This window comes from Chamaea fasciata, unplaced genomic scaffold (genome assembly GCF_029207755.1).
Source record: "Chamaea fasciata isolate MVZ Bird 193981 ecotype frontalis unplaced genomic scaffold, bChaFas1.0.hap1 SCAF_126, whole genome shotgun sequence".
Taxonomy (NCBI): Eukaryota; Metazoa; Chordata; class Aves; order Passeriformes; family Sylviidae; genus Chamaea; species Chamaea fasciata.
The window spans coordinates 9,315-36,758 of NW_027094211.1; the positions used below are offsets into that span (position 1 = coordinate 9,315).

A 27,444-nucleotide genomic window follows, 5' to 3' on the forward strand; every position below is an offset into this window, starting at 1 on the left:
AGCCCCTAGCTCTGCATCCCCTTTTCCTCACTGGGAATCCTCTGCTCCTCCCAGAACATCCCCAAGTCCCTCACTGTCCCCTGGTGTCCCCCTCTCCCCTCAGGAGTCCCACTCTCAGGGGTGTCCGCGTGGGTACAGCCCCCCGGGGGACAGGTGGCACTGGGGGACCGCCTGGTGCTGAACTGCACAGTGGCCGAGGGGACAGGTCCCCGGACCTTCTCCTGGCACCGGGGGGGCTCAGGGACACCACTGGGCAGTGGCCCCCACCTGGAGCTGCGCCGCGTTGGGGACAATGACAGTGACCACTACCAGTGCCGGGTCAGCGATGGGGACAGCACGGCCGAGAGTGTCCCCCTGAATGTCACCGTCCTGGGTGAGTGGGACCCTCGGACTGGGGGTGATCCCACCCACGGCACCCCCAGCCCACCTTGCCAGGTGCCAGCCCTGTCTGTGTCTCTGCAGTGCCCGTGGCCAATGCCACCATCACCCCCGGTCCCCTGTCACACCAGGTGCACACAGGTGACCCCGTGACCCTGCGCTGCTCGGTGCAGGTGGGCTCAGCCCCTGTCAACTTCACCTGGCTGCACAATGGCCAGGAGGTGGCCCAGGGTCCCATCCTGGAGCTTGGGGACATCGATGTGGGACATTCGGGCACCTACCAGTGCATGGCCACCAACCAGCTGGGACAGGACGGGCACCGCGTGTTCTGGGCACTCAGCCCTGAGCTGGCCCTGGAGGTGACCCCTGGCTCACCCTGGGTCACAGGTGGGCTGACACAGGGTCACACGGGGGATGCAGGACTTCTGGATTTCTCGGTGACCCCACTGTGTCCCCCTCTGTCCCCAGCAGTGGCTGCAGGGGTCGTCGGGTCCCTCCTGTTCCTGCTCCTGCTGTCATCGTGGGCTGGCACCGGCGGCACCGCCTGTGTGGGTGACAATGAGGGGGAATGGGGGTCCCAGGGATTAGGATCAAGCTCCTCCAGAACACACGGGCCATATGGTGTCACCAACAGCTCCTGACTTGGGTGAAGCTGAGCCCCCAGAGACCTTGACTGGGGGCCCTGGGAGATTTGGGGAGCTCCTGGAGGGTCATGCAGGGATGTTGCGGGTTCTGTCAGGGTTTTAGGGCAGTTTGGGGGCTCATGGGGTTCAAGGGTAGTTCGAGGTTTTTTAGGAGCTTCAGAGATGCTCGAGGCTCCCAGGGGCAGTCAGGGGACCCGATGTTATTCAGAGCCCGTGAGGACCCCACCAGTCACCCTCCCCTCTTCCCTTTGCAGCCCTCAGGAAGCAGCAGGAAAGGTGAGTGAGGTCTCAAGATCTGACGCCTCATTTTACCCTCACCTGAGACTCCCCCCAGACCCACAGACACTCCCTTATCCCCACAGGGCCCTCCAGGATCCTCCGGCCCCCCCAGAGGTGGAGGAGCTGCTGTATACCCACATCGTGGGCATCGAGCAGGCAGGGGGTGAGTACAGGAGGGGCCAGGGACACGTCATCCACGGGTGTCACCCCCCACCCAGGTCCTCATATCTGGTATCTCTCGCAGGGCCGCCCCGGGCCACATCCCCCCAGGTGACCTACATGGAGATGCCGGGACCCCACAGGTGACAGCGGGACCCCAGTGACATCTATGGGAATTTGCTGTGACACTGGGGGACACTGGGAGCACCGGAGGTTCCTGTCCAAGGACACCCCCTCTGTGTGTCCCTCCCAGCTCTTGTGGGTGCCCACCGTACCCAGGGGGTGGCCACGAGTGGCGGGTCCCATGTTGGCCCCACAGCTCCCCATTCCAGTGCTCCCAGTGCTCCCAGTACCCACAGGGGCTCCCCATTCTCCCCCCCATTGCCAGGGGCCAGAAGACCTTTGTCCTTCTCATTGGTTCTAAAATGCAGATTTTTGGTTAAACTGGGAGAAATGGTTTCTGTTTGTTCAGCACTGCCAGGTCAGCTCGGACGGAAGGAGGTCCCAGTCAGGCTGTTGAAGAGATTGGTGTGGGGTTTACAGAGATATGGGAACAGGAATAACAGTTCTTTACTAGAATATCTATAACAAGACAAACAAACAACAACACCGCCACCAACAACAAACAAAAGCACAAACCCAGTCCCAGCCCTCTCGGGGCTGCAGGCACTTCCCCTGCGGTACAGTTCCGGGCACAGCCGGCAGGGGCGCTGGTGGCTCCCGGCCGGGCAGGGCGGGTGCGATGATTCCCCCGCGGCTGCAGGGGGCGCTGTGGAAACAGCTCGGCTGTCTCTCTCTCCATGGTTAATGGAGACTCAGCGGGCGGGAGAGAGAGAGAGAAGCGTCCTTCCCTCACTGACGGGGCTGGGGGGCAGCTGGGGACGGTGCCGCTCCGGATGGCAAAATGGACTGCGGCAGGAACCCTCGGAGTGGCGGCTGGAACGGTGGGAGGAGGCACACCCAGGGTGGCAAAGGAGGTGTAGCAAAAACTCTGAAGCTGTAGCAGGAGCCGTGGGGCTTGGGTGGGGCACGGGGTGTTGGGTTCAAGTGTAGGAAAAGCCAAAGTAGTCACAGAAAACAGCGGAGCTGGGCAGCCACAGCCGTGCTCCCACAAACAGCTGCTGCACGCAGCCATGAGACACACCCTCTGGGAAGGGTGAGGGGCTCTGGGTGCTGGGTTCTCCCCTGAGACATCTGAGAATATGGTGAGGGTCCTTTCCCTGAGGGAGTTTAGAAGATGCCAGTTCAAGGGCTGCCCTTCTCAGCAAAGCCTCACTCATGGTAGGAGAAGCAGTGAAGGGTGGAACTCTGCGGTGGCGGCCAATTGTCCCCAGAGCAAGAGCAGCACTGTCCCACCTCCGGTGCCAGGAGCAAGAGAGAGGAGCCAAGATCAGCCCCTCACCCTCCAGCCAAAATCTCGTGGTATGTCTGCCCTTGCCAACAGATGTTGTTCCTGCACCCTGAGGAGCCCCACAGCAGAAGGGTCCTGGGAGAACCCCAGGCAGAGATTGAGCTGTGGAATTCCCTCTGTCTCCACAACAGCTCTGCCAATGCCCAGCGATGTCTTTTGGGCTCCCTGAAATCCCCTCTCCTGGGAGAATCAGTGCCAAGGATTCCTGGGGCAGAGTCTGACATCATAGAAGGGAAATGTGTGACATCACAGAGTGGGCTGTGACATCACAGGGCAGCTGTGTATGACATCACAGAGCACATGACGACATCCTATGGTAGTTGTTTGACATTCACAGAGATGACTGTGACATCTCAGAGTGGTGGTGTCACATCATAGAGGAGGTTGTTACATCACAGAGCAGGCTCACAGCAGGTCTTTGAGGTCACTGGATTGGTCACTGCTGCACTCCCCTCTCAAAGCTGCCCTGCAGAGAAGCTCCCCTGTGCTCCTCATGCAGAGTCTGGTTCCCTGTCCTCCTAGGTTCCCTCCTGCCCCCCAGCAGCACAGCCTGCCCCGGAGGACGTTCCACAAGATCAGTCCCCAGAACCTGACACGGGGATGACGGCTGGAGCCACGGATGGCGTGGGACCGGAGAACAGGGACCCCCCAGCAGCATTCCTGTCTCACCCCGTTGGGGGGCCTGGGCCAGGGCTCCTTCCCCAGAGCTACAAAGGCCCCAGACAGGACCAGGATGAGGAGGACAGACCCCGCCAGCCCCCAGTGGTGTTCGAGGTCATGGACAGCAACCACCAAAAGGGCCTTCAGGGGAGGGGCTTTCACAGCACTCCCCTCCCCAACCTGTCCTGTAACCCTGTCCACTGACTCTCAGGCATCCATATCCCACCTCTCCCACATCTCCATGTCCCACAGCCCCCACACACCCATATCCCTTGGATCCCATGCATTGACACCTCACACCTCCCAATGCATCCACCTCTCTCAGCTCCCACATATTCCTGGTGATTCCTGTGGCCAGCACCAGCCCAGCCCAGTGTGTGGAGCCACACTGAGGGTCCTCAGCCCTCTTTCCCCCCACCCAGAAGCAGGAGAAAATCACCCACGGGAATGTCTCTGCTGAGAAGGGTCTGCTGGCAGTGCTGACATCGGCCACTGGCTGCCTGAGCTTGCAGAAGGAACAACCCCTTCCTTCCTGCCTGCCTTCCTGCCTTCCTTCCTGCCTGCCTGCCTGCCTGCCTGCCTGCCTGCCTTCCTGCCTTCCTTCCCGCCTTCCTTCCTGCTTTCTCCCTTCCTTTCCCTTCCCTTCCTTTCCTCTCACCCTGGATTCGAGGGTGCACTGGGAAGTGGGGAGTGGGGATGGCAGAGATGGAATGGCGGCAGCAGAGAGGGTATCTGGGTCGAGACAAGGACCAGGAGAGATCACTCATCAAATCCTGTAATAGGTAAAACAGCATCAGAATTGGAGAGAAAAAGTCCTTTCAAGGATCTAAAGACAGGTTTATTAAGAAAACTACAAGAGAGAAAAAAAAAAATAAGAATCTGAAAAAAACCTTCAAAACACTTCCCCTCTTCCCCAAAAACTCCTTTCTTTCTCTCTGACAACATCCAGAGAAAACAAAACTTAGACTTCATGTCAGTCACTACCTCTAAAATAGTCTTTCATCAGTCCTCTCAGAGACAAAAGTCTCTTCTGGTTGGCCATGGAAACTTCCCCACAAGAAAGAACAGTTCTCTTGTGGCTTTTTCATTCTCACAAAACCAGCCGCCTCTGAACCTGCATTTGTGAAGTCCCTCCCATATCACACAGCCTTCCCACAGCTGCGTAATGGGCCATGTAAACTCATGGGGTACCATTTTAAAGATGAACGGTTCAAAAGCAAAGGTTTTCTTCACCTCTAGGAACAGAGATCTTGTCTCTTTTTGGGGGCAGATCTTCATCTTCATCACTCTCTCTGTTCAAGCTTCTCATAAGATCACAACTACTTCAGTATTTACTTCGTTGACCACAAATGCCTTTGCTCAGATCTAAAATCTGAATACTCTGATCTCGCCATCCATGCCTTCCAGGACTTAGAGAGATATTCTAGGATATCACAGTCCATTCCCAAGGCTTACAAAAGAATTTCAGCCTAAAATCAAGGCATCTTCTCGTTCTATTGCCATCTAAGATTCAGCTCCTCCTTCACTGACTATGTCGTCATATTGTCTTTCTATTTGTCTTCACTCTGTCTTTTTGTCTCAAGAGAGGATTAGTGCTTTGTAAGTTCCATCCATGCAGAGGAAGAGTTTCCATTCTCCCAATCTGCAGAGGCCGTGATGGTTCTCCCGGGCAGTGGCCGAAGGTGGTAAATTCAGGCCATGCCAGGGCTGGGCCAGGATCTCCGGGGTTCTGACTGCATTCAATTTCCAGCTGCGGGGCCGCTCCGCACGGCTGCAGAGCTGCCCCTGCTCTTGGCCGCAAGATCTCTCCAGCTGCTGGGGCCTCTCCCTCCGCAAGGGGTCTTGGTGCCGGTGTCTGGAGCTGTTCATAGTAAAGAATTCTTCCAAAGCCGCGCTGGGGGCTTCCCCCGTTCCTCTGCCCGGCAGCGCTGGGGGCCCGGCCCGGCCCTGCGAGGCCTCCCGGGGCCGCCATGGGGGCGGCTTTAGCGGCAGGATGTCAGCAGCCGCTGGAGGCCCGATCCGGCCGGGACGGGGCGTTCTCTCCTCCCCTGCCCTGCCCGGGAGCCGCCGGGCCCGGCCCTGCCAAGGCTCCAGCAGCGGCCGGGCCCGGCCAGGCCGCACCAGGCCCGGGGCCACGCGGCGGAGCGGGGCCGACCCCGCCAGCACCTGGGGACCTCTGCCCAGGCGGGAAGGGAAGAGAACTTTTCTGGGATTCTTCTGATTTCAACCTGTGTGGCCACAGAGGCGTACCTAGCTCATTAATTGGTTCAATAGGTTGTCGATATTCAAAGCTAATCGCTGATTTGTTTTGCCAAAGCTATTCTTCAATCAATGCAAAACCAGCACAGGCATGCACTGTAAGAAAATGAGTCATGGGTGAAACCAAGCAAAAGAACGCCCAGAACATGTAAACTCGAAAGTATTTTTGAAATATGCATAATCTTCTTGAATATGTATTCAATCAATACAATGAAAAGGTACACAAGAAGAATTGTTATAGAGAACTGTGCGCCTTGGGCTGTTGCCCAGCACCCAGCACGCTGTTTGCTGTCCCTTTTCTACCTTATTAATATTTAAAGATATTAAGGAGTGAGCCTTGTTTCTCACACAGTTTAATCAAAATGCTGAAGTTCAGGTACAGTAGAGGGAAAAGGGTCATGGGCCGGCCCAGCACTGGGTGAGGGAAGGACGAGCCCAGTGGGGTGCCGTGAAGAGGAAGAAGGGACCGCTGAGGGGAATCGATGTCCCCCAGCGCTGCCAGTGTCCCCAGTGTCACAGCCCACTCTCAAAGGTGTCATGGGGATCCTACTGTCCCTCATGGGGTCCTGGCACATCTGCGTTGGTCACTTGTGGATCCCGAGGTGTGGCAGGACCAGGGGACACCAGTGGGGGCCCGGAGAGTGACACCAGTTGTGGGGACCTGAGTGGGGGGTGACACCTGGGGATGATGTTTCCGTGTCCCCCCTGTACTCACCCCCTGCCTGCTCAGTGCCCATGACGTGGGGGTCCAGCACTGCCCCCTCCTCTGGGGGGGTCCTGTGGGGATAAGAGGGGTCTGAGGGGTGTCTGGGGAGGGGCAAAGGAGAGTCCCAGCCAGAGCCCCCCACTCACCTGTCCTGGGGCTTCCTGGCAGCTGCAAGATTAAGGAGAGAGGGTGACCTTGGGGACCCCAGGACCACTGAACCTTCCTGGGAACTTGGCAGCATCAAACACCCACAGGACCCCTAATTTCCACTGAAGCCCTGATTCCCAACAGACACCTGATTCCCCCCCAGTCACTCCAAGCACCCCTGGAATCCCCCAAAACTTCTGCAGTGCCCCCACCACCCCTCAGTGTCTCTGACCCACTGTGCCCCAGAACCTCAAGCCAGGCAGAGAGAGGCACCCCCCAAACTCCCCCAGGCCACCAGAAAGATCCCCCAACATCCCTGTATGGCCCTTGAAGACGTCCCCAAACCATCCAGGAGTTCACAGTGGCACCCCAATGCTCCTCAAAGCCCACCCAGGGATGGCCCTGGAACACAACTAATTCTCCAAATTCTCCAAATTCCCCCCAAATCCCCCAGGACCCCCAGCCGAGCTCACTGTGGGCTCAGTTTTCCCCAGCTCAGGGGCCCTGGGTGCTGGCCCAGCTCTGCTCCCACTCTGGGGGCTTCCCCTCACTCCAGGACCCCCATCCTCCTCATTGTCACCCATCCCAGTGGTGCCAGCAGTGACAGCCCCCGATGACAGCCAGGAGCAGGAGCAGGAACAGGAGGGTCCTGCCGACATTCACAGCCACTGCTGGGGACAGAGGGGGAAACATTTGGGTCAGTGTGAACCCTGGGTGTCCTGAACACCCCGGTGACCCCTTGTGAGCCCACCTGTGGCCCAGGGTGAGTCAGGGGTCACCTCCAGGGCCAGCTCAGGGCTGAGTGCCCGGAACACGCGGTGCCCGTCCTGTCCCAACTGGTTGGTGGCCATGCACTGGTAGGTGCCTGAATGTTCCACACTGATTTTCCCAAGCTCCAGAACGGGACCCCGGGCCACCTCCTGGCCATTGTGCAGCCAGGTGAAGGTGACGGGCTGAGCCCACCTGCACTGAGCAGCGCAGGGTCACGGGGTCACCTGCGTGCACCTGGTGTGACAGGGGACCGGGGGTGATGGTGACATTGGCCACGGGCACTGTGGGGACACAGACAGGGCTGGCATCTGGTGAGGTGGGATGGGGGCGCTGCGGTTGGGATCACCCCCAGCCCGAGGGTCCTGCTCACCCAGGATGGGGACATTCAGGGGGACACTCTCCTCTACGCTGTCCCCATCGCTGACCCGGCAGTGATACTGGCCACTGTCATTGTCCCCAACGCGGCGCAGCTCCAGGTTGGGGCCGGTGCCCAGCAGTGTCCCTTAGCCCCCACGGTGCCAGGTGAAGGACAGGGGACCTGTCCCCGCGGCCACTGCACAGCTCAGCACCAGGCAGTCCCCCAGTGCCACCTGTCCCCCAGGGGGCTGTGCTGACACGGACACCCCCGTAAGCAGGACCTCTGTAGGAGAGGGGACAGCAAGGGTCAGTGAGGGACACCAGGGGACAGTGAGGAACACGGGGCAGGAGGGGGGGGTGGAGAGGGGCAGGGGAATCCCAGTGAATAAGAGGGGGGGGCAGAGCCTGGAAAGGAACCCTAAAGAACATGGGGGGGTTCAGGGAGGGGACACCTGGAGAGGCAGGGGGGTAACCCAGGGAGGGTGTGGGGACCCAGGGAGGGGATGGTGTGACCTGGGGACCGTGGGGGCAGAGCAGGGAGGGGTGGGGTTGACTCAGAGATGGGCGAAGCGACCCAGTGAGGGATGTGTAGATGAGGAGGGAGACTCAAGCAGTGATGGGGGGTCAAAGGAAAAGTTTACAGGAAAGATGGGGGTGCCCACGTAGGGCTGGGGGATCCTGTGAGAGAGCCGGGAATGGATTCAAGACACGTAGCAGAGATAGGGGATCTGGGCAGTAATGGGGGACTGCAGGCAGTACTGGGGGTCCCCAACCAGGGGACCCAGGGAGGCTGTGGGGGTGAGGCTCACCGTGCACTGTCACTGTCACCGGCGCTGACTCCTGCCACCCCCGTGATACCCCGGAGTTCACCCAGACCCGGCAGCGGTAGCGGCCGCTGTGGTGCAGGTGCAGAGGGGACAGGGACAGCTCGGTCCTGGGGAGGGTCTTAATCAGCTCCTTGTTCCCACGGTAGAATCGCACCTCAGTGACCAACAGGTCCCACCGGCATCGGCAGCGCAGTTTCACCGTGTCCCCCTCCAGCAGTGGCCGTGCCGGCACCTGCAGCACCAAGGGGCCTATGGGACACAGGGGTCCCATCACACTGGGGTGGTCTCGTTTTTGTGGGGACCCCATTGGGTCACAGCCAGAGCACCAGGGGTCCCCAATTCCACAAACAGGGTCCCCCCGCACTGGGATGCTCTGGGATGTCCCCGTGTGCAGGGGACAGGCTCAGGCCACACCAAGAAGTGACCCATGGAGCGGAGCCCACCCAGAGCCCTCGGGGTGCCACAGGTGGTGGGTTGAGGACACCCAAATCTCCCTCACCGTCTGAGACTGTCACGGGGGGGCTGAGCCCACTGCCAGGTCTGTCACACTCGTAGCTGCCACTCTCGGTGGCAGTGAAGCGGTCGGGCCCCTCCAGCCACCAGCGCTGCCCGTCCTTGTACCAGGTGGTGGCACCGGCAGTCCCCGAGCCCTGGCAGGTCAGTGTCACCCGGTCCCACGGCACCGCCGGCCTCCAGGGGGGCTCCACCAGGAGCTGGGTGGTCTGGGCACCTGCGGGTGACAGAGGACACCAGCCTGCCAGGGCCACCATGGGGCTGGGGACAGCGGGGTGGGGACATGGCATCCCCTGGGGACTCACCAGCGAGGCCGAGGGTCTGGGCTGGAAGGGAGAAGGGACAGGGTTGGGTGGGGACAGCAGCACCTGGGGGACATGGTGTGGTGTCTGTCCCCAGACTGTCTGCAGTGGGAACACTGGTGTAGCACAGAGGTCTTGAGGACAGGGACACCTCAGTCACCCTGGGCTGAGGCAGAACATGGGGACACTGTGGACACCCCATGCTCCTACAGGTCACCACCACCATCCTCACAGCCCTGGTCCCATCAGCAACATCCCCATGGCCCGTCATCCCATTCTAATGGAACTCATCCCCACAGCCCATCTGCATGGTACATGGCTCTTGTCCCTGGCCCTGCATCCCTGTGCCCCTGTACCTGTCCCCACAACTGCTACAGCCCCAAGGTTCCTTTGCCACATCCTTGTCCCCACATCTCTATCCCCCTGTTCCTGTCCCCACATCCCATTTCCCCTCTTCTTGTCCCCCTTTTCCTGTCCCCACAACCACCCCACTCCTCTGCTCACACTGGGGTCCATGCCCATGCACTGGCTCTGCTGGCCTTGGGGACCTCAGGGGACCCCACAGCCCCCCTGTGCCCCCTCCCCACCGTTCTCTGCCCCACCAGGGTCCATCCCCGGGGTGTCAGGCCCGTGCCCGGGGCACTCACCCCACAGGAGCAGCGCCACCTTCCCGGCCATCCCCGTGTCCCCAGCCATGTGCACTGGCTGTCACTCACTGCCAGGGGCAGCTGTCGGCTCAGTGGAAGTTCTTTGGCAAAATGGGAAGGAAGTGAGGTCAGGTCTCATCCTCATGCGTAGGTGGCACTTGCTGGGGTCAGGTTGGCCACAAGCTGGTGACAGGCTGTGAGCAGGGTGGGGACAGGGTGGGGACAAGGCTGGGTGGCACAAGATGGGACAGGGGGTTCCAGGAGTGGGATGCTTAATGGTTTTGGGGAGCCAAGGATGGGTGTCCAGGGGAATGGAGCTACTGAGGAGTGGGAGTCACCAGGGATGGGGGTGTCATGGGACTTGGGGTCCCCAGGGCTGGGGGACTCAGGGATGGGAGTCCCAGGGGAACATGGGCTCCAGGGACTTCGAGTCATGGGATGGGTGTACTAGGAATGGAGTGCAGGGGGAATGGGTCAGGCTCGTGGGAATGGGGATCTTCTGAGAGAATTCATGTCCTGGGGGAAGGGGGGTTGTAGGGCATGTCATTTGTGGAGAGGGTTCCTCTGAATGGGGGTCCTGGGCCATGGAGATCTTAGGGAATGTAAGTACTCGGGTGGGGGTTCCAGGGAGAGGGGACATAAGAAATGGAGGTCCTCTGTTTGAGTTCCCATGGGAATGGGGTTCCAGGGATGGACAGTGGCCCGATGAGCCCATGGGTCACAGCTCCTTCAAGGGGTGTACCTCACCTTTTGGGTAGACCCAGGGACCTGCACTGACCCCCTCATATGTGTCTGGTTTGGGGGAGGCACCACAAGGCAATTCTGAGGGGCTAATCCCCAGTGATATTTTCCTCTCCACATTATCCATTTTCTTCCTCATTCCCCTCAATTTCACAACGCCCCATTTCATGCCTTGATAACCCTGGGGGGCACCTGAGCAGGGAACGGGTTGGGAGAATCCCAGCGTGGGGGAAGCAGAGGTGAGGGGTCTGCAGGGAGGGGTGGGAGGCTGTGGGGGATGGGGGTGTCGGGCTGTGTCCCTCAACACTTTCACTTTCTCTCTCCTGCAGCAGAAGGAAGAGGCCGTTTGTGCTGAGTGTCACACGGGGGGTGGGTTCTGCCTCACAGGGGACACATGCGTTCCAAGGGGTCCTGTCCTGGGGGATGGCAGCTCCAGGCGGGGTCCAGACTTCTCCATTCTCACTCATCCCCTGCAGGATGTGAGCCGGCAAGAGCAGCTTGGGAATGGAGCCCCAGGCAGGGAGGAGCTCCCCAACTCCTCCTCCTTGAAGCCAGTGGCCATCCAAGTGTGGGGCCCAGCCATGGCCCAGCCCCAGTGCACAGGGATGGGCATTGGCCAGCCCTGCTCTGGCCAGCCCCAGGTGGCAGCCACGACCTGAGGCTCCCCCCGCCCCCTTGGCTTTGATTCTGGCAGCTTGAGAGCTGCTGCAAAGGTGACAATTCTGTGGCAGGAAAAGGTCTGGCTGTGGTTTGTTGGGCCCTGCAAGAAGCACAAAAGCCAATGGGAGCCCAAGCAGTGGCTCTGCGAGGGCCTTGGATGGTTTTCAGAGCAGGGCTGGCTGCAAACCCCCCTGCAGGGGCAGCTGTGAGGGAAGCAGTCCAGAAATGCAGCAATTGATCATTTTGTCCCTCTCAGCAAGGGGCTGAGAGAGCCCCAGAAGTTCTGCAGATCCCACACCCATCTGCTCAACAACCTGACCGGGACCCTCCTACCTGAACAAAACCTGCAGCCCTTTGGAACCTCCCAGAAAGAATGTTTGGGTTCTGGATGTGGACACCAGAAGAGGGAAAAGTTTGAAAATACTGAGCAGGGGCTCCAGCCGTGGATCTGGGGAACAGGGGTGTCCCAGCAGGAGCAGGGAGTGCCCAGGCAGGGGAATTCAGGGCAGGGTGGAGTGCATTTCCCAGGGAAGCAGACCCTGTGGGGCACACAGGCATTTCCACGGATTCCTGTGCTCTGTTCCAAGGATGGACAGAGCTTCTCCCCTGTTGGGAGCAGAAGCCATGGGAAGTAAATCAAGTTTCAGGGTGGGAAGGAGGAAAATGGGCAGAGTTCCTAAATGTGGCCCAACCAAAGCCTTCCCTGTGGGCTGGGTTGCTGCCAGCAGGCCGGGAACAATCCCATGGACCTGCTGGAGACTCAGGGAGATTCCACACTCTGTGTTATCCACAAGCAAACGCTGCTGTGGGATGCACCAATGGGCTCCTAAAGGGAACCAGAAAGTCTCGTTTCTCTGTGATTTGTTTATGTTTTTATTGTGACTTGTTGGGAGGGCAACAATTAAAAGTATTCTATCAGCTAGATCGTTTTCTACATTTTCAGCGTGATTTTGCTGAGTTTTTTTTTCACTGGGATAAAAATGCTGTGGGGAAACATTTTTGCCTTTATTTCCTGCATGTTTAATTTTGTCTCAACCAACTGGGCGTCTGGTAATTAGAGCAAATTCACCTCCATCTCTGAATTCCCCCTAGACATGGAGACCCCCATTCCCTCGGACCCCCATTCTCAAGAACACCCATTTTTGGCTCTCCACAACCCCTGAGACCCCCACTCCTGGGAACACCATCCCCCACTTAGCCGCCAGACCATCCCATAATGTCCCCAGCCTGTCCCCTGCTGTGTCTCCACCTTTCCCCCACCCTGCCCCCACCAACACGTGGGGATGAGGTGCGACCTTTCTATTCGTCCAAAGAGCCGCCACCCAGGGGACCGGTGGCCACAGCAGCGAGTGACAGCCAGCCTGGATGGCCGGGGACACGGGGATGGCCGGGAAGGTGGCGCTGCTCCTGTGGGGTGAGTGCCCCGGGCACGGGCCTGACACCCCGGGGATGGGCCCTGGTGAGGCAGAGACCGGTGGGGAGGGGGCACAGGGGGGCTGCGGGGTCCCCTGAGGTCCTCAAGGTAGGGACAGGGGAACAGGGATGCAGGGACAGGGACAAGGGCCACATACCATGGGGATGGGGCATGAAGACAGGTGCGATTAGAATGGGATCATGGGCACAGGGCAATGACGATGTGGCTGTCGGGACAGGAGCTGTGAGGATGGTGGTGGTGTCCTGGATGAGCATGGGGTGTCCACAGTGTCCCCATGTCCTGCCTCAGCCCAGGGTGACTGAGGTGTGTCTTACCTCAACACCTCTGTGCTACACCAGTGTTCCTTTGGGGACAGTCTGCAGTGAGACACAGCACCGGATTCCCCAGGTGCTGCTGTCCCTGCAGGGGCCCCCCCATCCAGCCCTTGTCCCTTCTCCCTTCCAGCCCAGACCCTCGGCCTTGCTGGTGAGTCCTCGGCAGATGCCATGTCTCCACCCCGCTGTCCCCAGCCCCGTGGTGGCCCTGGCAGGCTGGTGTCCCCTGTCACCCGCAGGTGCCCAGACCACTGAGATCCTGGTGGAGCCTCCCTGGACACCAGCAGCGCTGTGGGACAAGGTGACACTGACCTGCCAGGGCTCGGGGACCGCCGGTGCCACCACCTGGTACAAGGATGGGCAGCGCTGGGGACATCAGAGATCCGGACACTTCACTGTCACCGAGAGTGGCAGCTACGAGTGTGACAGACCCGGCAGTGGGCGCAGCCTCCCCGTTAGAGTCTTAAATGGTGAGGGGGGTTTCAGGGTCTCCAGCCTGGCACCTGCAGGGTCCCCAAGGGCTCTGGGTGGTCTCTGCTCTATGGGTCACCTCCTGGTGTGACTAGAGTCCGTCCCCTGCACACAGGGACATCCCAGAGCATCCCAGTCTGAGGGGACTCTTCCCTTGCAATGGGTGGCCCCTGATGCCCCCCAGTGTCATCAGGACTCTTCAGATGCCCCTGGTGTGACAGGACCCCTCTGTCCCCCAGACTGGCTGGTGCTTCAGGTGCCGGCGCGGCCACTGCTGGAGGGGGACACGGTGACACTGCGCTGCCGGAGCTACCAGGGCAAATCGCTTACCAACGTGCACTTCTTCCATGAAAGGAAGGATTTGGGAGGGCCCCATGACAGGACCGATCTGTCCCTGTCCCCCCTGCAGCTGCACCACAGCGGCCGCTACCGCTGCAGGGGCAGGGTGGGGGCTGTAATGCCAGAGTGGATGCAGTCACAGCTGGTGACAGTGACAGTGCGCAGTGAGTGCAGGGATGGGGACAGGCAACCCTGACATCCTCCGAGGGCTTCCCCCCTCTACCTGCATCCTTCATCCTTCCCTTCACTCCTCCCTGCGTCACCCAAAATTTCCCAAGTGCCTCCTTGTTCCCCCATGACTGCCTGGTTCCCTCTCCGCATCCCTCATCTCTCTCTCTGTCCCCCCACCCCTCCCTGGCATCTCACACCCCTTCCAAGGTCCCCGCTCAACCCTCTGGTTGCACTTCCGTCCCTGGGTCCACCCACCCCTCTCCAAACCCCACATCATTCCCTGAGTCTCCTCAGTCTCTTGTGTAGTCCCCCATCCCTGCCTGACTCTCTCCACCTTTCCATGGGGTCACTCCATGGTCACCAGATCCCAACGCACCTCCCAGGGTCCACTTCTCACTGGGGTCCTCTGTGCTCCCCTCCAATCCCCCCTCCTTCCCGTCTTGTGTCCTCCACCCATCATGGCAAGATCATCTTACCTGTGTCTCCCCGCAGGGGTCCCTGTCTCGGGGGTGTCCGTGTCAGTGCGGCCCCCCGGGGGACAGGTGGCACTGGGGGACCGTCTGGTGCTGAGCTGCTCTGTGGCCACGGGGACAGGTCCCCGGTCCTTCACCTGGCACCGGGGGGGCTCTGGGACACCGCTGGGCAGTGGACCCCGCCTGGAGCTGCGCCATGTTGGGGACAATGACAGCAGCCAATACCAGTGCCGGGTCAGTGATGGGGAAAGCACGGCCGAGAGTGTCCCCCTGAATGTCACCGTCCTTGGTGAGTGTGACCCTCGGGCTGGGGGTGGCCTCACCCACAGCATGCTCCAGGAAACTCTCATCCCCATGTCCCTGTCCCTCTTGTTGGCTGCCAGCCCTTCCCCCACCCTCACCCTGTCTGTGTCCCCGCAGTGCCCGTGGCCAATGCCACCATCACCCTCCGGCCCCTGTCACACCAGGTGCAAGCAGGTGACTCCGTGACCCTGCGCTGCGCGGTGCAGGTGGGCTCAGCCCCTGTCACCTTCACCTGGCTGCACAATGGCCAGGAGGTGGCCCGGGGTCCCGTCCTGGTGATTGAGGAAGTCAATGTGGGACATTCGGGCACCTACCAGTGCGAGGCCACCAACCAGCTGGGACAGGACGGGCACCGTGTGTTCCGGGCACTCAGCCCTGAGCTGGCCCTGGAGGTGACCCCTGGCACACCCTGGGTCACAGGTGGGCTCACAGGGGGACACCCTGGTGGTCTGACACTCCCGGGGGTTCGGTGACCTCAGTTTTCCCCCACTCTCTCTGGCAGTGACAGAGAGGGAACAGGGAACAGGAAACAGGATGGGTCACCTGAGGTCACAATGGTTGCAGGACCCCTGGGGTGATGGGTGACCCCTCTGTGTTCCCCTTTGTCCCCAACAGTGGCTGCAGGGGTCAGTGGTTCCCTGTTGTTCTTGCTCCTGCTCCTGGGTGTCATCATGGCCTGGCACTGGTGGCACCGCATTGGTGGGTGACCATGGGGGGAACGGGGTTCCCCGAGAGGGGTGGGAAGCCCCCAGACTGAAGGGGTGATAGGGTGGTACCCACAGCTCCTGACTTGGGTTGTGCTGAGCCCCCAGTGTCCTTGGCTGAGTGTCCTGGGCGATTTGGGCAGTTGTGGGAGGGTCACACAGCAATGTTGGGTTTTCTTTTGGGGTCCTGGGGGATTTTTGAGGGTCTCCCTCCCTGCTGCACTTGGGGTTCTGGGTGCTCAGGGCACCGGTTCAGGGGTTCTGGGGGGCTCTAGAGATGCTCAGGGGTCCTGTGGGAATTGAGGGTCTGGTGGTGGTTCAGGATTCCCGTGGGTGGTCAGGGCCCTGGGGATCCCACAGTCACCCCTTCCCTCTCCTTTGCAGCCACCAGGAAGAAGCAGGAAAGGTGAGTGGGGGGCTCCATTCACAACCCCTCTTCTACTCTCACACCCTGAACCCTCCATGTGCTCCCAAAACCCCTCCATCCCCACAGGGCACATCCACAGCCCCTGGCCCCCCCAGAGGAGGAGGAGGTTCTGTACACCCATGTTGTGAAAATCGAGCGGGCAGGGGGTGAGTACGGGGACAGGGGAATACAGGGACACGTCACCCGCTGGTGTCACCCCCAGCCGGGTCCCCCCAGCCAGTGTCTCTCACAGGGCTCCCCAGTGCTGCCCTCCCCAAGGACACCACGGTGACCTATGCAGAGCTGCCAGGACCCCATGGACGACCACAGGATACCAGCAACATCTACGAGAGTGTGCCGTGACACTGAGGAAACTGGGGGGCACTGGGGGACACCGGGGATCCCCTCACCCTGGGCTTCTGTGGTTGCCATCCAGCCTGAGGTGGTGGTCAGGAGAAGGGGCTGGTGCACAGAGCACCCAGTGCTCCCCATTCCATCTCCCAGTACCACCACGGCTTCCCCATTTCCCCTCCCATTGTTCCCAGTACACCCAGGGGCTCCCCCTTTCCCTTCCCAGTACTCCTATAGTCCCAGTGGCGGCACATTCCCCCTCCCAGTGCAAGGAGGGCACACGGTCGGTTTCGATACACTTCAGCCCAAAATGCAGCTTTTTGGTTAAACTGGCACAAGTGGTGTTTGTTCAGCCCTGTTGGGCTTTAGGAATGGAATTCTCCAGTTTTGGCTTCCACTAAACAACCAGGGGCCTGGGGAGCCCCGAGGGTGGAGGGCCCGAAACGGCCGAAGGGAGACCCCGGCAGGGCGGGGGAGCAGAGACCCTGGGCTGGGCTCTGCGGAAAGGAGGGACCGGCACGGTGGTCCCAGAGCACGGGGAAGGGGCCCAGCTGCCATGGCGCTGCGAGTGCCGGGACTGTCACGGCGTGTCTGAACCGACTGTGAGAGCGTGTCCCAAGCCACTGTCGCCATGTGTCGGGACCGCCCTTGGCCAGGGTGACGCCCCCACAGCTTTGGGCACTCGGAATGGGCAGGGCAGGGGCGGGGCAGAGCCCTGTCCATTCCCCGTGCCCTGTGCAGGTGAGGAGGGCAGGGATGGAGCAGCTTTGGGGACACCTGGAATCGATACAAGGTCATTCCCCAGAGCCACACCATGACTGTGGGCAGAGCCCCGGCTCAACATTTCCACACTTTTCCCTCTGGTCTGGTGGCTGCAGCCAGAACCCAAATATTCTTTCCATGAGGTTCCAAAGGGCTGCAGGTTTGAGATAAGAAGGAGGAGGGTCCCGGTTAGGCTGTTGAGCAGATGGATGTGGGATTTGCAGAACTTCTGGGGCTCTCTCAGCCCCTTGCTGAGAGGGACAAAATGATAAATTGCTGCATTTCCGGACTGCTTCCCTCACAGCTGCCCCTGCAGGGGGGTTTGCAGCCAGCCCTGCTCTGAAAACCATCCAAGGCCCTCGCAGAGCCACTGCTTGGGCTCCCATTGGCTTTTGTGCTTCTTGCAGGGCCCAGCAAACCACAGCCAGGCCTTTTCCTGCCACAGAATTGTCACCTTTGCAGCCGCTCTAAAGCTGCCAGAATCAAAGCCAAGGGGGCGGGGGGAGCCTCAGGTCGTGGCTGCCACCTGGGGCTGGCCAGAGCAGGGCTGGCCAATGCCCATCCCTGTGCACTGGGGCTGGGCCATGGCTGGGCCCCACACTTGGATGGCCACTGGCTTCAAGGAGGAGGAGTTGGGGAGCTCCTTCCTGCCTGGGGCTCCATTCCCGAGCTGCTCTTGCCGGCTGACATCCTGCAGGGGACGAGTGAGAATGGAGGAGTCTGGAACCCTCCCGGAGCTGCCATCCCCCAGGACAGGACCCCCTGGCTGTGCCCCCCAGGAGAGAACCCGCCCCCCCATTTCACAGTCACTGCCCATCCCTGGGTCCCCCGTTCCCCTGGGAACTAAACCATGGGGGCCCCATTCCTTATGTTTCCTGTCCCGTGGAGCCCCATCTCAGGATTGCCATTCCCCAGGATCTCCGTGGCCCCGGAGCCCCATTCCCAAGGAATCCTCTCCACAAATTCCATCCCCTACAATGCCCCTTCCCCCAGGACCTGGATTCTCTCAGGACCCCTCATTCCCACAGGACCCTCCATTCCCCCTGCACTCCATCCCTGGCACACCCATCCCATCACCCCAAATCCCTGGAGCCCACGCTCTCCTGGGACTCCCTGCACTGAGTCCCCCGAGCCCTGGGGTCCCCCATTCCCATGGCACCCCTCTCCTGAGTGACTCCCCCTCCTCAGGACTCCCATTGCCCTGGATGCCCATCCCTGGTTCCCCAAACCCCCTGAGCCCCCCACTCCTGAGAACCCCCTGTCCCACCTTGTGCCACCCAGCTTTGTCCCCACCCTGCCCACAGCCTGTGGTCACTCTGCCACCAGCAAAGGCCACAGCCATGTTGGGGACGCGGCCTGATGTCACTTCCTTCCCCATTCTTTGGAAGAGCCACCACCCAGGGGACCGGTGGCCACAGCAGCGAGTGACAGCCAGCCTGGATGGCCAGGGACACGGAGATGGCCGGGAAGGTGGCGCTGCTCCTGTGGGGTGAGTGCCCCGGGCACGGGCCTGACACCCCGGGGATGGGCCCTGGTGGGGCAGAGACCAGTGGGGAGGGGGCACAGGGGGGCTGTGGGGTCCCCTGAGGTCCCCAAGGCCAGCAGAGCCAGTGCATGGGGTGACCAGGGTCATGGGCTGGCAATGGGGACAGGAGAAGGGGGACAGAACTGGAGGGGCCAGAATGTGGGGAGAGGAATTATGGGGCTGGTGCACCTGTGAGGACAGCGACGGGGAAACAGGGATGCAGGGACAGGGACAAGGGGACAAGCACCATGCAGATGGACTATGGGGACAGAGGCTGTGGGACTGGGGGAGTGACCTGTGCCAGCACGGGCTCCCCATGTCTGGGGTGTCCTTAGTGTCCCCATGTCCTGCCTGAGATGGGGTGGCTGCAGTTCCCCGATCTCCGAGACATCTATGCCACACCAGTGTCCCCATGGGGACAGTTCAGGGACAGCCCCCACACCCTGTGCCCCCATACCTGTCTCCATGGGGCCACCCCACCCAGCCCTGTCCCTTCTCCCTTCCAGCCCACACCCTCGGCCTCCCTGGTGAGTCCTCGGGGGATGCCATGTCCCCACCCTGCTGTCCCCAGCCCCATGGTGGCCCTGGCAGGCTGGTGTCCTCTGTCACCCGCAGGTGCCCAGACCACCCAGCTCCTGGTGGAGCCTCCCTGGATTCCGGCAGTGCTGTGGGACCAGGTGACACTGACCTGCCAGGGCTCGGGGACCGCCGGTGCCACCACCTGGTACAAGGATGGGCGGAGCTGGGGGCCGAACGGACCTGAAAATGTCAGTGTCACCTATTCTGGCACCTACCGCTGTTACAGACCTGGCAGTGGGCTCAGCCCCCCTGTGATAGTCTCAAATGGTGAGGGGGCTTTGGGTGTCCCCAGCGTGGCACCTGTGGGACCCTGAGGGCTCTGGGTGGGCCCTGCTCCATGGGTCACCTCCTGGTCTGACCAGAGCTCGTCCCCTGCACACAGGGACATCCCAGAGCATTCCAGTGCAGGGGGACCCTGTTTGTGGAATTGGGGACCCCTGGTGCTCTGGCTGTGACCCAATGGTGGGTCCCCATGAAAATGGGACCCCTGTGGTGTGACAGGACCCTCGTGTCCCCCAGACTGGCTGGTGCTACAGGTGCCGGTGCAGATGCAGCTGTAGCGGGGGACACAGTGACACTGCGCTGCCGATGGCGGCAGGGCCTGTCAGTCACCAAGGTGTGATTCTACCGTGGGGACGAGGAGGTGAGGATGTCCCTCAATGGCACCGAGCTGTCCCTGTCCCCTCTGCAGCTGAGCCACAGTGGCCGCTACCGCTGCCGGGGCTGGGTGTCCTCTGACGTATCATCAGCGTTGCAGGAGTCGGCGCCACTGACAGTGACAGTGCACGGTGAGCCTCACCCCCACAGCCTCCCCGGGTCCCCTGGTTGGGGACACTCAGCCCCGTCTGGGGACCCCCAGCCCTGCCTGCAGTCCCCCATTACTGCCCAGACCCCCCATCCCTGCCGCGGGTCCCTCATCCATCCCCGGGTCTCTCACAGGGCTGTCAGATCAGTGGTGGCCACACTTGTATCAGCAGGTTCCGAGCACTCAGAACCAGCGCTGGCGGAGGCAGCCATGCGCCGCGCACCGCGCTTTTCCGGGGCCAGGTGTGTGGAGAGTGTGATGGATAACTGGCTAGCTGCAAAAGGTCACGCAGACATGAGAGAGTTTTGCTGAGCACACAGGAACTCTCATGTAAACCAGCAAGGCAGTAAGCTTCTATTTCCTTGAGCACAGCTGCTATACGATAACAAGACTGATAACAAGACATTGTAGCTGAAAGATAAGAGGGAGAAGCCTGGTTAAACTAAAACTTACTCAAACAATGTAACTACAAAGGAATGTAGAAAGAGGCGTAGCTGACTTTTAGTCTGAGCACCAATCCTGAGCTTAACTTTTGCAATATGTATGAGCTGATTATAGAAGATATAAATGTGTGTATGCTACCTGAAATAAACGAGATTTGCTGACCATGATAGCATGAGGCTCTTCTCCTGCGGCTCCGGTTAACCCAACATTTGGCGCCCGAACGTGCTTCTCCCCTACCCTCTTTAGAGCTGCATTGGGGTCGGGTCCTTTGGACGGCGGATTTACGCCCGGGGTGGTCACATCGGTGCGCCCTGCCGCTACGCGCTGCCGACGCCTGGGGGTTTGCAACTGTACCAGTGAGTATGGAAAGGCAAGCAGCGTATGATCTCTTTACCGCTTTTCTTAGAAAGCGGGGATTTAAGGGGCTTGACTTAGATAAGGAGCTCCCCCCTCTTTTGAGCCATGCTACATCTTATGGCTCTTTTGCTAACCCCCATACTGTTCATGAATTAGCCGAATGGCGCAGGTATGGGGATAAGCTTTGAGAATTAGTGTTAGATGATGATAAGCCAGCGAAAAAGATGAGCAAGTTGTGGAGAACTGTGCATAATGAATTGCTTATGTGTCAGGCAGAGAAGAAAGCTGTCGATAATGCTCGTGAAATGCACACTAGAAATAAAGCTTATGGAGATGACCCTTCCGCTCCAAACCCTCCGGTCTTTGCAACCGTTGACCTCCTGTCATCTGACTCTGTAGAGCCGGCCAGTACACCCACCGTTCAGCCCTCGCCACAGCCCTCTGCTCCACTAATGCCTTCACCCCCCACCCCCATGAATGCAGAGGCTAGGAATGCCCCTCCCTGTCCTGTTGCCACGGAGCCGTTCCCCGAAGCCTTATCGGACCTCGCGGAGGCTATGGCACGAGAAAGACGGGAGGTATGGGCGGCACTGGCAAATCAGGGCTGGCGGGAGGGAGATACGGATCTGGCCGCGGCAGCTCAGGAGCAGATGTCGTCCCCCCTCGCCCTCCCAGTTATCTTTCACAATAACCCGCAGGGAGGGCAACGGGCGGAGGTTACTAATTTAGACTGGAAACTTTTGTCACAACTACGATCTACCGTAGCGAGCTATGGGGTCACAAGCGAACCCGCTAAACAAATGTTAGAATTCCTTTTTAATACGAATCTCCTGTTGCCCGCAGATGTTAGAGGTCTTTCTCGTTTAATTTATACCCCACATCAAAGGTTACTGTTTGAAGCCCGATGGAGGGAAGAGGCGGCTGCAAGTGCCGCACTCCCTCGTCCCCAAGGAGACCCCTTACTCGGCATTACTGTTGACGAGCTTATGGGTCAAAGACTGCTTCATAGAGTAGAGGCTCAAGCTACCCTAAGTCCTGATAAATTGAGAGAGGCCATGGCGGTAGCTAAAAGAGCTATGGAGAAAATTAGAGATCCAGGAGGTGTTCCTCTTTATATGGGGATAAAACAGGGGAGGGAGGAGCCTCTTGGCCCCTTTGTGGACAAAATCATTGATGCTTTAAGTAAAGCAGGCATTGCTGAGCACATGCAAGATGCCCTAGTTAAACAATGTATCTTGCAGAATGGGAATGCTAATACTCGTTCCCTCATAGCTTCAGCCCCTGGGAATTGGAATGTTCAAGATTTGTTAGATAAAGCGGCAGCCATGCCTTCCAGCACTCAGGTATTTGTGGTAGAAGCGCTGCAAAAGATAGGTGAGGGGTTACAACAGCAAGCTCAGGCTTTTAGAGAACAAGCAGTATCAGCTCAGACTCAGGTTTTAGCTGCCCTCGCACCCCTCCAAGCGGCGACAGCGCGTCAAAGCCCCAATACCGGTGGGAGGATAAAGTGTTCCGCTGCGGAAAGCCGAGACACATCCGCCGCGAATGTAGTGCCACGGGCGTATGGTGCGGCAAGTGCCGATCCAATACCCACAACAGCACCGCTTGCCGATCTGGATCGGGAAACTCCAAGACCAGCGCGAAACTGGGCCGCGCCGAGACACAAATAGTTCCAGCCACACCATCGATGGGCAACTCTTGCCAGCAACCTCCGGCAGCCTCGGATTAGACCTAGCAGCAGCAGTAAATGTTACCCTATATAACAGCAGTCCACATGTGATTTCTACCAGAATTTTTGGACCTATTCTCATTAATGGACAACCCACAAGAAGACTCATTTTAGGTCGATCGTCTGGGTCTGTTTTGGGCCTACTGGTAGAACCTGGAGTTATCGACGCTGATGCTGAAGGAAAGATTTTTGTTATAGCTCATACACCTTTCCCGCCAGTGAACATTCCAAAAGGCCAACGGATCGCCCAGTTCATACCTCTACCGCAATTAACTATGAGCATACCACCACGATCTGATGAGCCGCGCGGAACAAAATGCCTTGGCTCCTCAGGAGGTATCACTCTTCCTGTCATAGACTTATCTACAAGGCCCAAAAGGACCATCCAGGCTCCACCGTCCACTTTGCATGAAGCACAAAAACTATTGGGAGACCTCCAATGGCTCAAGCCTGTAGTTGGCATTCCTAACACCCTTCTAGAAGCGTTGCGCCCCCTCTTAAAAGGCACAGACCCCTGTGCTCCGGTTGTACTTTCTGCAGATCAAATCAGTGCCCTTCAAAGTATTTTGTGGTGTGTTGCCAATGGCTTTGTCACCAGGTTGAATCCATCCCTTTCTGTTTCACTGACTATTTGAAATAACAAAGATCACCTTCTAGAAGCCATTACGCAGAAAAAGAAAACGGGGGAGAGACCAGGAAATATGGAGGACTTGGGGGTCCTGGAATGGATTAGCCCTCCCTTACAGCAAAGAAAAACAATTACACAAAAAATTGAAAAACTTGCCTTGCTAATTATGAAAGGCCGATTACGCACAATAGAGCTAAGTGGCAAGGAACCTAGTGTGATACATCTACCTATGGAAAAAGCGTCCCTGGACTGGTTTCTGCTTAACTCCGCAGAATTGGCAGAGGCATTACTACAAGCACCGAGTTTTGTTACAACAGGCACTCTTAAACCGAAATTATTGCACTGGCTAGGAGAATGGCAATTAATTACTAAACCTTTGAGAGAAGACCAACCTATTCCACACGCAATTACAGTTTTTACTGATGCAGGAAAGCGCTCTCGCCGAGCAGCAGCTACTTGGAACAAAGCAGGCCAGTGGCATCATCATGTGATTCCAGCAAGCCCACAGGACAATCTCCAGACGTTAGAATTATTGGCAGTTATATGAGCTTTTCAAACCTTCCAAGAACCTGTTAATGTAGTTTCTGACTCACTTTATGTAGTGGGAGTTGTCTCCAAAATTGAAGACGCAAGTCTCAAAGAAGTTAACAACCCCCGACTGAGTGAACTTTTCATGCAACTTCAGCGCACATTACAGGCTGGTTAAAACATTTGATACAAGTAGTGCTTGTGATTTTGCTTGTAATTGTTGTTTTGCTTTTAGTTTTGCCTTGTGTGTTGCAATGTTTGCAGCGTATGGTATTGTCAATGTTTGATAATTTTAAGATGACAATGATAGCAGTAAAAGAAAACGGGGGAAGTGTGGAGAGTGTGATGGATAACTGGCTAGCTGCAAAAGGTCACGCAGACATGAGAGAGTTTTGCTGAGCACACAGGAACTCTCATGTAAACCAGCAAGGCAGTAAGCTTCTATTTCCTTGAGCACAGCTGCTATACGATAACAAGACTGATAACAAGACATTGTAGCTGAAAGATAAGAGGGAGAAGCCTGGTTAAACTAAAACTTACTCAAACAATGTAACTACAAAGGAATGTAGAAAGAGGCGTAGCTGACTTTTAGTCTGAGCACCAATCCTGAGCTTAACTTTTGCAATATGTATGAGCTGATTATAGAAGATATAAATGTGTGTATGCTACCTGAAATAAACGAGATTTGCTGACCATGATAGCATGAGGCTCTTCTCCTGCGGCTCCGGTTAACCCAACACAGGTGCCTCTGGCAGCAGGGGCGGCCCGGCGGTGCAGAGGAGCCGTGGGGGCCGCCGTGGGTAGCGGCGAGCGGGGAGCGGGTTGCGGCGAACGGGGACCCGGCACAGGAACTCCCGGCAGTCACCAACCCAGCGGAACTGACCCAGTGGGATGGGATTCACCAGACCACAGGAGAGTTGTTTATTTCCTTTTGTTTTCCAGGGAGAAAGAATGGTCTGTTTTTCTCTTTTTTTCCTCTCCTTTCCTTTCTTTCCTTTTTTCCCCTTTCCTTTTCCTTCTGGCTGATTGGGAAGGTGGGCCTTGTCAGGTGAGCCTGTAGTTGGCTGGTTGGGAAGGCGGGCCTTGTTCAGAGGGCCTGTGATTGGCTGGTTGGGAAGGCAGGTTTTGTTGGGAAGTGCTGTGGTTGGCTAGTTGGGAAGGTGAGTCTTCTGGAGATGATTGTGATTGGCTGGTTGGGAAGGTCTGTGGTTGGCTGGTTGGGAAGGTGGGTCTTGTGGAGAAGATTGTGATTGGCTGATTGGGAAGGCCTGTGGTTGGCTGGTTGGGAAGGTGTGTTTTTTCAGGAGACCTGTGACTGGCTGTCAGAAGAGGACTGGGAGCAAATAGAGAATCCCCAAGGAGAAAAGAAGGAATTGAAGAGATATCAACACACATACCCCCCAAACAGTCCCCTGGGCAGTAGGCAAACCCAGTGGAGATGTAACCTGAACACCAGGAGTGAAAATAAGGTGTTGGGGCTTGGTTTCTTTTTCTTTCATTTTCTTTCCTTGTTACCTGTGAGACTTTTTCTCCCACTGAGTTGCTAAGAAGCACTGATGGCTGCGTGCTTGAGATGGCAGGAATGGGAAAACTCTCGGCAGGGATGGGAAACTCTCATTCACTCGATCTGTGCCTTTGGATGGTGACGGTGGAGCGGCTGCTTGGGGAAAGGAATTCACTGCTGCTGCAGGTGCCCGGCTCAGTCCTGTTTCTTCTGGTGTGGGGTGAGCCTCTGCTCCTGGGCCCAGCCATGGAACTGGGATCTTGTTATTGCCTGCCTCACTTAAAGTAGGGCCTGTTGCTGTGCTGGGAGCAGGGTCACTGTTGTCCCTCCTCCTGCTGTTTCTTCAGCACTGCTCTGAGTCTTTTCACTACTCTGTAGCCCACAACCCCTGCCTGCTGAGACATCCTGCATCTTCAGCCACAGCTTGGGAGTTCCTGATCCATCCCTTCCATTCCTTCAGCCTCAGCTCTGGAGTTTCTGATCTATCCCTTCCATCCCTTCCTATCTGGGACAGAGCCACCATGACTGTGCGCTCCCTGAGCCCGCCTTACAGCGCCCCCTGCAGCCGCGGAGGGATCACCGCACCTGCCCCGCCCACCGGGAGCCACTAGCGCCCCTGCTGGCTGTGCCCGGAACTGCACCAAAGGGGAAAGTGCCGCGCTCAGGGAAGCTGTTACGGGCTTCCTGGTTCTGTTTATTATTAATGCTGTGGTTGTTGCTGGTTGTTTGCCTTGTTATACATACTAGTAAAGATCTGTTATCCCTATCCCCATATCTTTGCCTGAGAGCTCCTTAATTTTTCATAATTATAATAACTAGGAGGGAGGAGGTTTGCATTCCCCATTCCAAGGGACGCCCTGCTCTCCCCAGAAGACACCTGTCTTTCAAACTAAGACATACTGGCAGCCAAAAATTGACGAATTCTGTTCCTAAAGCCTGACAGAGCTGAGCAAAGAAAAACATTTGTGTCCGTTTAACCAAAAAAGCTGCATTTTTGTTCCAGGAGCAGGAAACCAGGTCCTGTGCTGTGGCCCTGGTTGGTGCCTGAGGTGTTTTGGTTTCCTGAAATTCCTTTCCCAGGGAATTTTCTGTAAACAAGAGACATCTTTTGGTATGGGCAAATTGTTTGCGTTTCTTTCCCTAGGAGGGACTTCTTCTTGACGTCCCTCTACTCTGACCAATGTGATTGAGGAGGTTTGTCTTTGTTTCATGAATCCAATTGGTCTGCATAGAATAGCATAAGAAGGGAGACACATCCCAAGAATAAAGGAGTAATTTTCGGCCTTCTCAAGTCAGAGTCTTTGTGTTCTGGTGCACAACAGCGTCACTGTGCTCCTTTGGAAATGGGATGGGCAATGGTAAGCCACGTAGTGTACTGGGAACATTGGGAAGCGGATTGCAGGGCCACGGGGAGCATGGGGGTTGAGAGGACTCAATCTGATTTTCATTTCTGTCTCAACACACGCTATACATGAGCAAATAAAAGCAGTTAACCGTGACACAAAAGCAGCGATTTTGCTTTGGGTCTCTTGGGGGGATCAGGGGCTTGCTTGGAGGTTCAGCTTGGTCCTCCTCTCTGCCTCAACTTTTCCTCCCGGTGGTCCTTCTCTGTCTGCAGCCGTTCTTCCCTGCTTTGCTGCTTCTGCGAGGCAGCTCATTCCTGCGACGACCTGGTGCTCTACCGCTTCCCCAACCTGGTGCTCCTCTGCTTCCCCAACACGGTGCTCCACAGCTTCCCCAGCGGAGCAGAGGCTGCCTGCACACACCTGCCATCTCTGCCATTTTTCCCGTGTTCCCCGCAGCAACGAGCCTGCTGCACCCCAGAACCTGCCCGTAGCAGCCAGCCCAAAGCCACCAGTGCCACAGCACTAGCCCACAGCCAGCACACAGCCATGACTCAGCGTTGCCAGAGACACGCAGGTGCCGCCACTTGGAAATCCCACCCAGCCACTGACAAAAGCCACGAGGGCTCACCACACACACACTCCATCTGCCGAGCTGATGCCAAAAGTGCGCCCGGGGTTATTGTGGTAATGCTGTCCCTGTCTTCTGTTTCTCTCTCTGTCTCTTTCCCTCTCTATTCTCTCTTCTATCTCCCTCCCATAAGAACACTTAGCCTCCTTTATCAATAAACAGTTCTCAGATATAATATTGC

At 58.0% G+C, this 27,444-nt stretch overlaps 3 protein-coding genes and 3 long non-coding RNA genes across 8 annotated transcripts; 5 read left to right on the forward strand and 1 right to left on the reverse strand.

The window, feature by feature from the left end:
- Positions 1–7,219: 7,219 nt before the first annotated feature.
- LOC136304574 (putative high affinity immunoglobulin gamma Fc receptor IB) lies at positions 7,220–10,091 on the reverse strand. Its single transcript, XM_066208076.1, has 7 exons — positions 10,061–10,091; positions 9,417–9,437; positions 9,098–9,328; positions 8,581–8,847; positions 7,712–7,916; positions 7,395–7,606; positions 7,220–7,314 (listed from the first exon to the last, which is right to left on the reverse strand). Exons 1-7 carry the CDS (start codon positions 10,089–10,091, stop codon positions 7,220–7,222), a joined length of 1,062 nt encoding a protein of 353 aa, XP_066064173.1.
- A 2,752-nt stretch (positions 10,092–12,843) lies between these two features.
- On the forward strand, positions 12,844–14,229 carry LOC136304592 (low affinity immunoglobulin gamma Fc region receptor II-like). The gene is made up of 4 exons (XM_066208088.1): positions 12,844–12,875; positions 13,341–13,361; positions 13,450–13,680; positions 13,921–14,229. Exons 1-4 carry the CDS (start codon positions 12,845–12,847, stop codon positions 14,214–14,216), a joined length of 579 nt encoding a protein of 192 aa, XP_066064185.1. The 5' UTR covers position 12,844; the 3' UTR covers positions 14,217–14,229.
- A 420-nt stretch (positions 14,230–14,649) lies between these two features.
- On the forward strand, positions 14,650–15,674 carry LOC136304575 (Fc receptor-like protein 2). The gene is made up of 3 exons (XM_066208077.1): positions 14,650–14,953; positions 15,085–15,387; positions 15,583–15,674. The coding sequence occupies exons 1-3, from the start codon at positions 14,650–14,652 to the stop codon at positions 15,672–15,674; spliced, it is 699 nt and encodes a 232-aa protein (XP_066064174.1).
- A 341-nt stretch (positions 15,675–16,015) lies between these two features.
- Positions 16,016–16,757, forward strand: LOC136304586 (uncharacterized). The gene is made up of 2 exons (XR_010724676.1): positions 16,016–16,244; positions 16,331–16,757. It is a non-coding gene; the product is annotated as an uncharacterized lncRNA (long non-coding RNA).
- A 3,061-nt stretch (positions 16,758–19,818) lies between these two features.
- LOC136304572 (uncharacterized) lies at positions 19,819–25,473 on the forward strand. 3 transcript variants are annotated; one of them, XR_010724670.1, is made up of 4 exons: positions 19,819–20,082; positions 20,272–20,341; positions 24,528–25,254; positions 25,366–25,473. It is a non-coding gene; the product is annotated as an uncharacterized lncRNA (long non-coding RNA). The 3 variants fall into 3 exon arrangements; XR_010724671.1 differs by lacking the exon at positions 25,366–25,473 and having other exon boundaries at positions 20,269–20,341; positions 24,528–25,350; XR_010724669.1 differs by lacking the exon at positions 25,366–25,473 and having other exon boundaries at positions 24,528–25,350.
- A 4-nt stretch (positions 25,474–25,477) lies between these two features.
- On the forward strand, positions 25,478–27,414 carry LOC136304573 (uncharacterized). The gene is made up of 3 exons (XR_010724672.1): positions 25,478–25,509; positions 25,668–26,647; positions 26,908–27,414. It is a non-coding gene; the product is annotated as an uncharacterized lncRNA (long non-coding RNA).
- Positions 27,415–27,444: the final 30 nt, after the last annotated feature.

What these genes read in the sequence shown, in the direction of transcription:
- LOC136304574 (XM_066208076.1), bottom strand. Translation starts at nt 10,091, where the DNA reads ATGGCCGGGAAGGTGGCGCTGCTCCTGTGGG. An exon ending in GGTGACAGTGACAGTGCACG is followed by an intron (nt 7,917 to 8,580) that starts GTGAGCCTCACC and finishes GTGGGGGCTAAG; the next exon opens with GGACACTGCTGGGCACCGGC. An exon ending in TGACTCACCCTGGGCCACAG is followed by an intron (nt 7,315 to 7,394) that starts GTGGGCTCACAA and finishes CTCTGTCCCCAG; the next exon opens with CAGTGGCTGTGAATGTCGGC.
- LOC136304592 (XM_066208088.1), top strand. Translation starts at nt 12,845, where the DNA reads ATGGCCGGGAAGGTGGCGCTGCTCCTGTGGG. An exon ending in CCAGACCCTCGGCCTTGCTG is followed by an intron (nt 13,362 to 13,449) that starts GTGAGTCCTCGG and finishes TGTCACCCGCAG; the next exon opens with GTGCCCAGACCACTGAGATC. An exon ending in CCCCGTTAGAGTCTTAAATG is followed by an intron (nt 13,681 to 13,920) that starts GTGAGGGGGGTT and finishes TCTGTCCCCCAG; the next exon opens with ACTGGCTGGTGCTTCAGGTG.
- LOC136304575 (XM_066208077.1), top strand. Translation starts at nt 14,650, where the DNA reads ATGGCAAGATCATCTTACCTGTGTCTCCCCGCAGGGGTCCCTGTCTCG. An exon ending in CCTGAATGTCACCGTCCTTG is followed by an intron (nt 14,954 to 15,084) that starts GTGAGTGTGACC and finishes GTGTCCCCGCAG; the next exon opens with TGCCCGTGGCCAATGCCACC. An exon ending in TGGCACACCCTGGGTCACAG is followed by an intron (nt 15,388 to 15,582) that starts GTGGGCTCACAG and finishes TGTCCCCAACAG; the next exon opens with TGGCTGCAGGGGTCAGTGGT.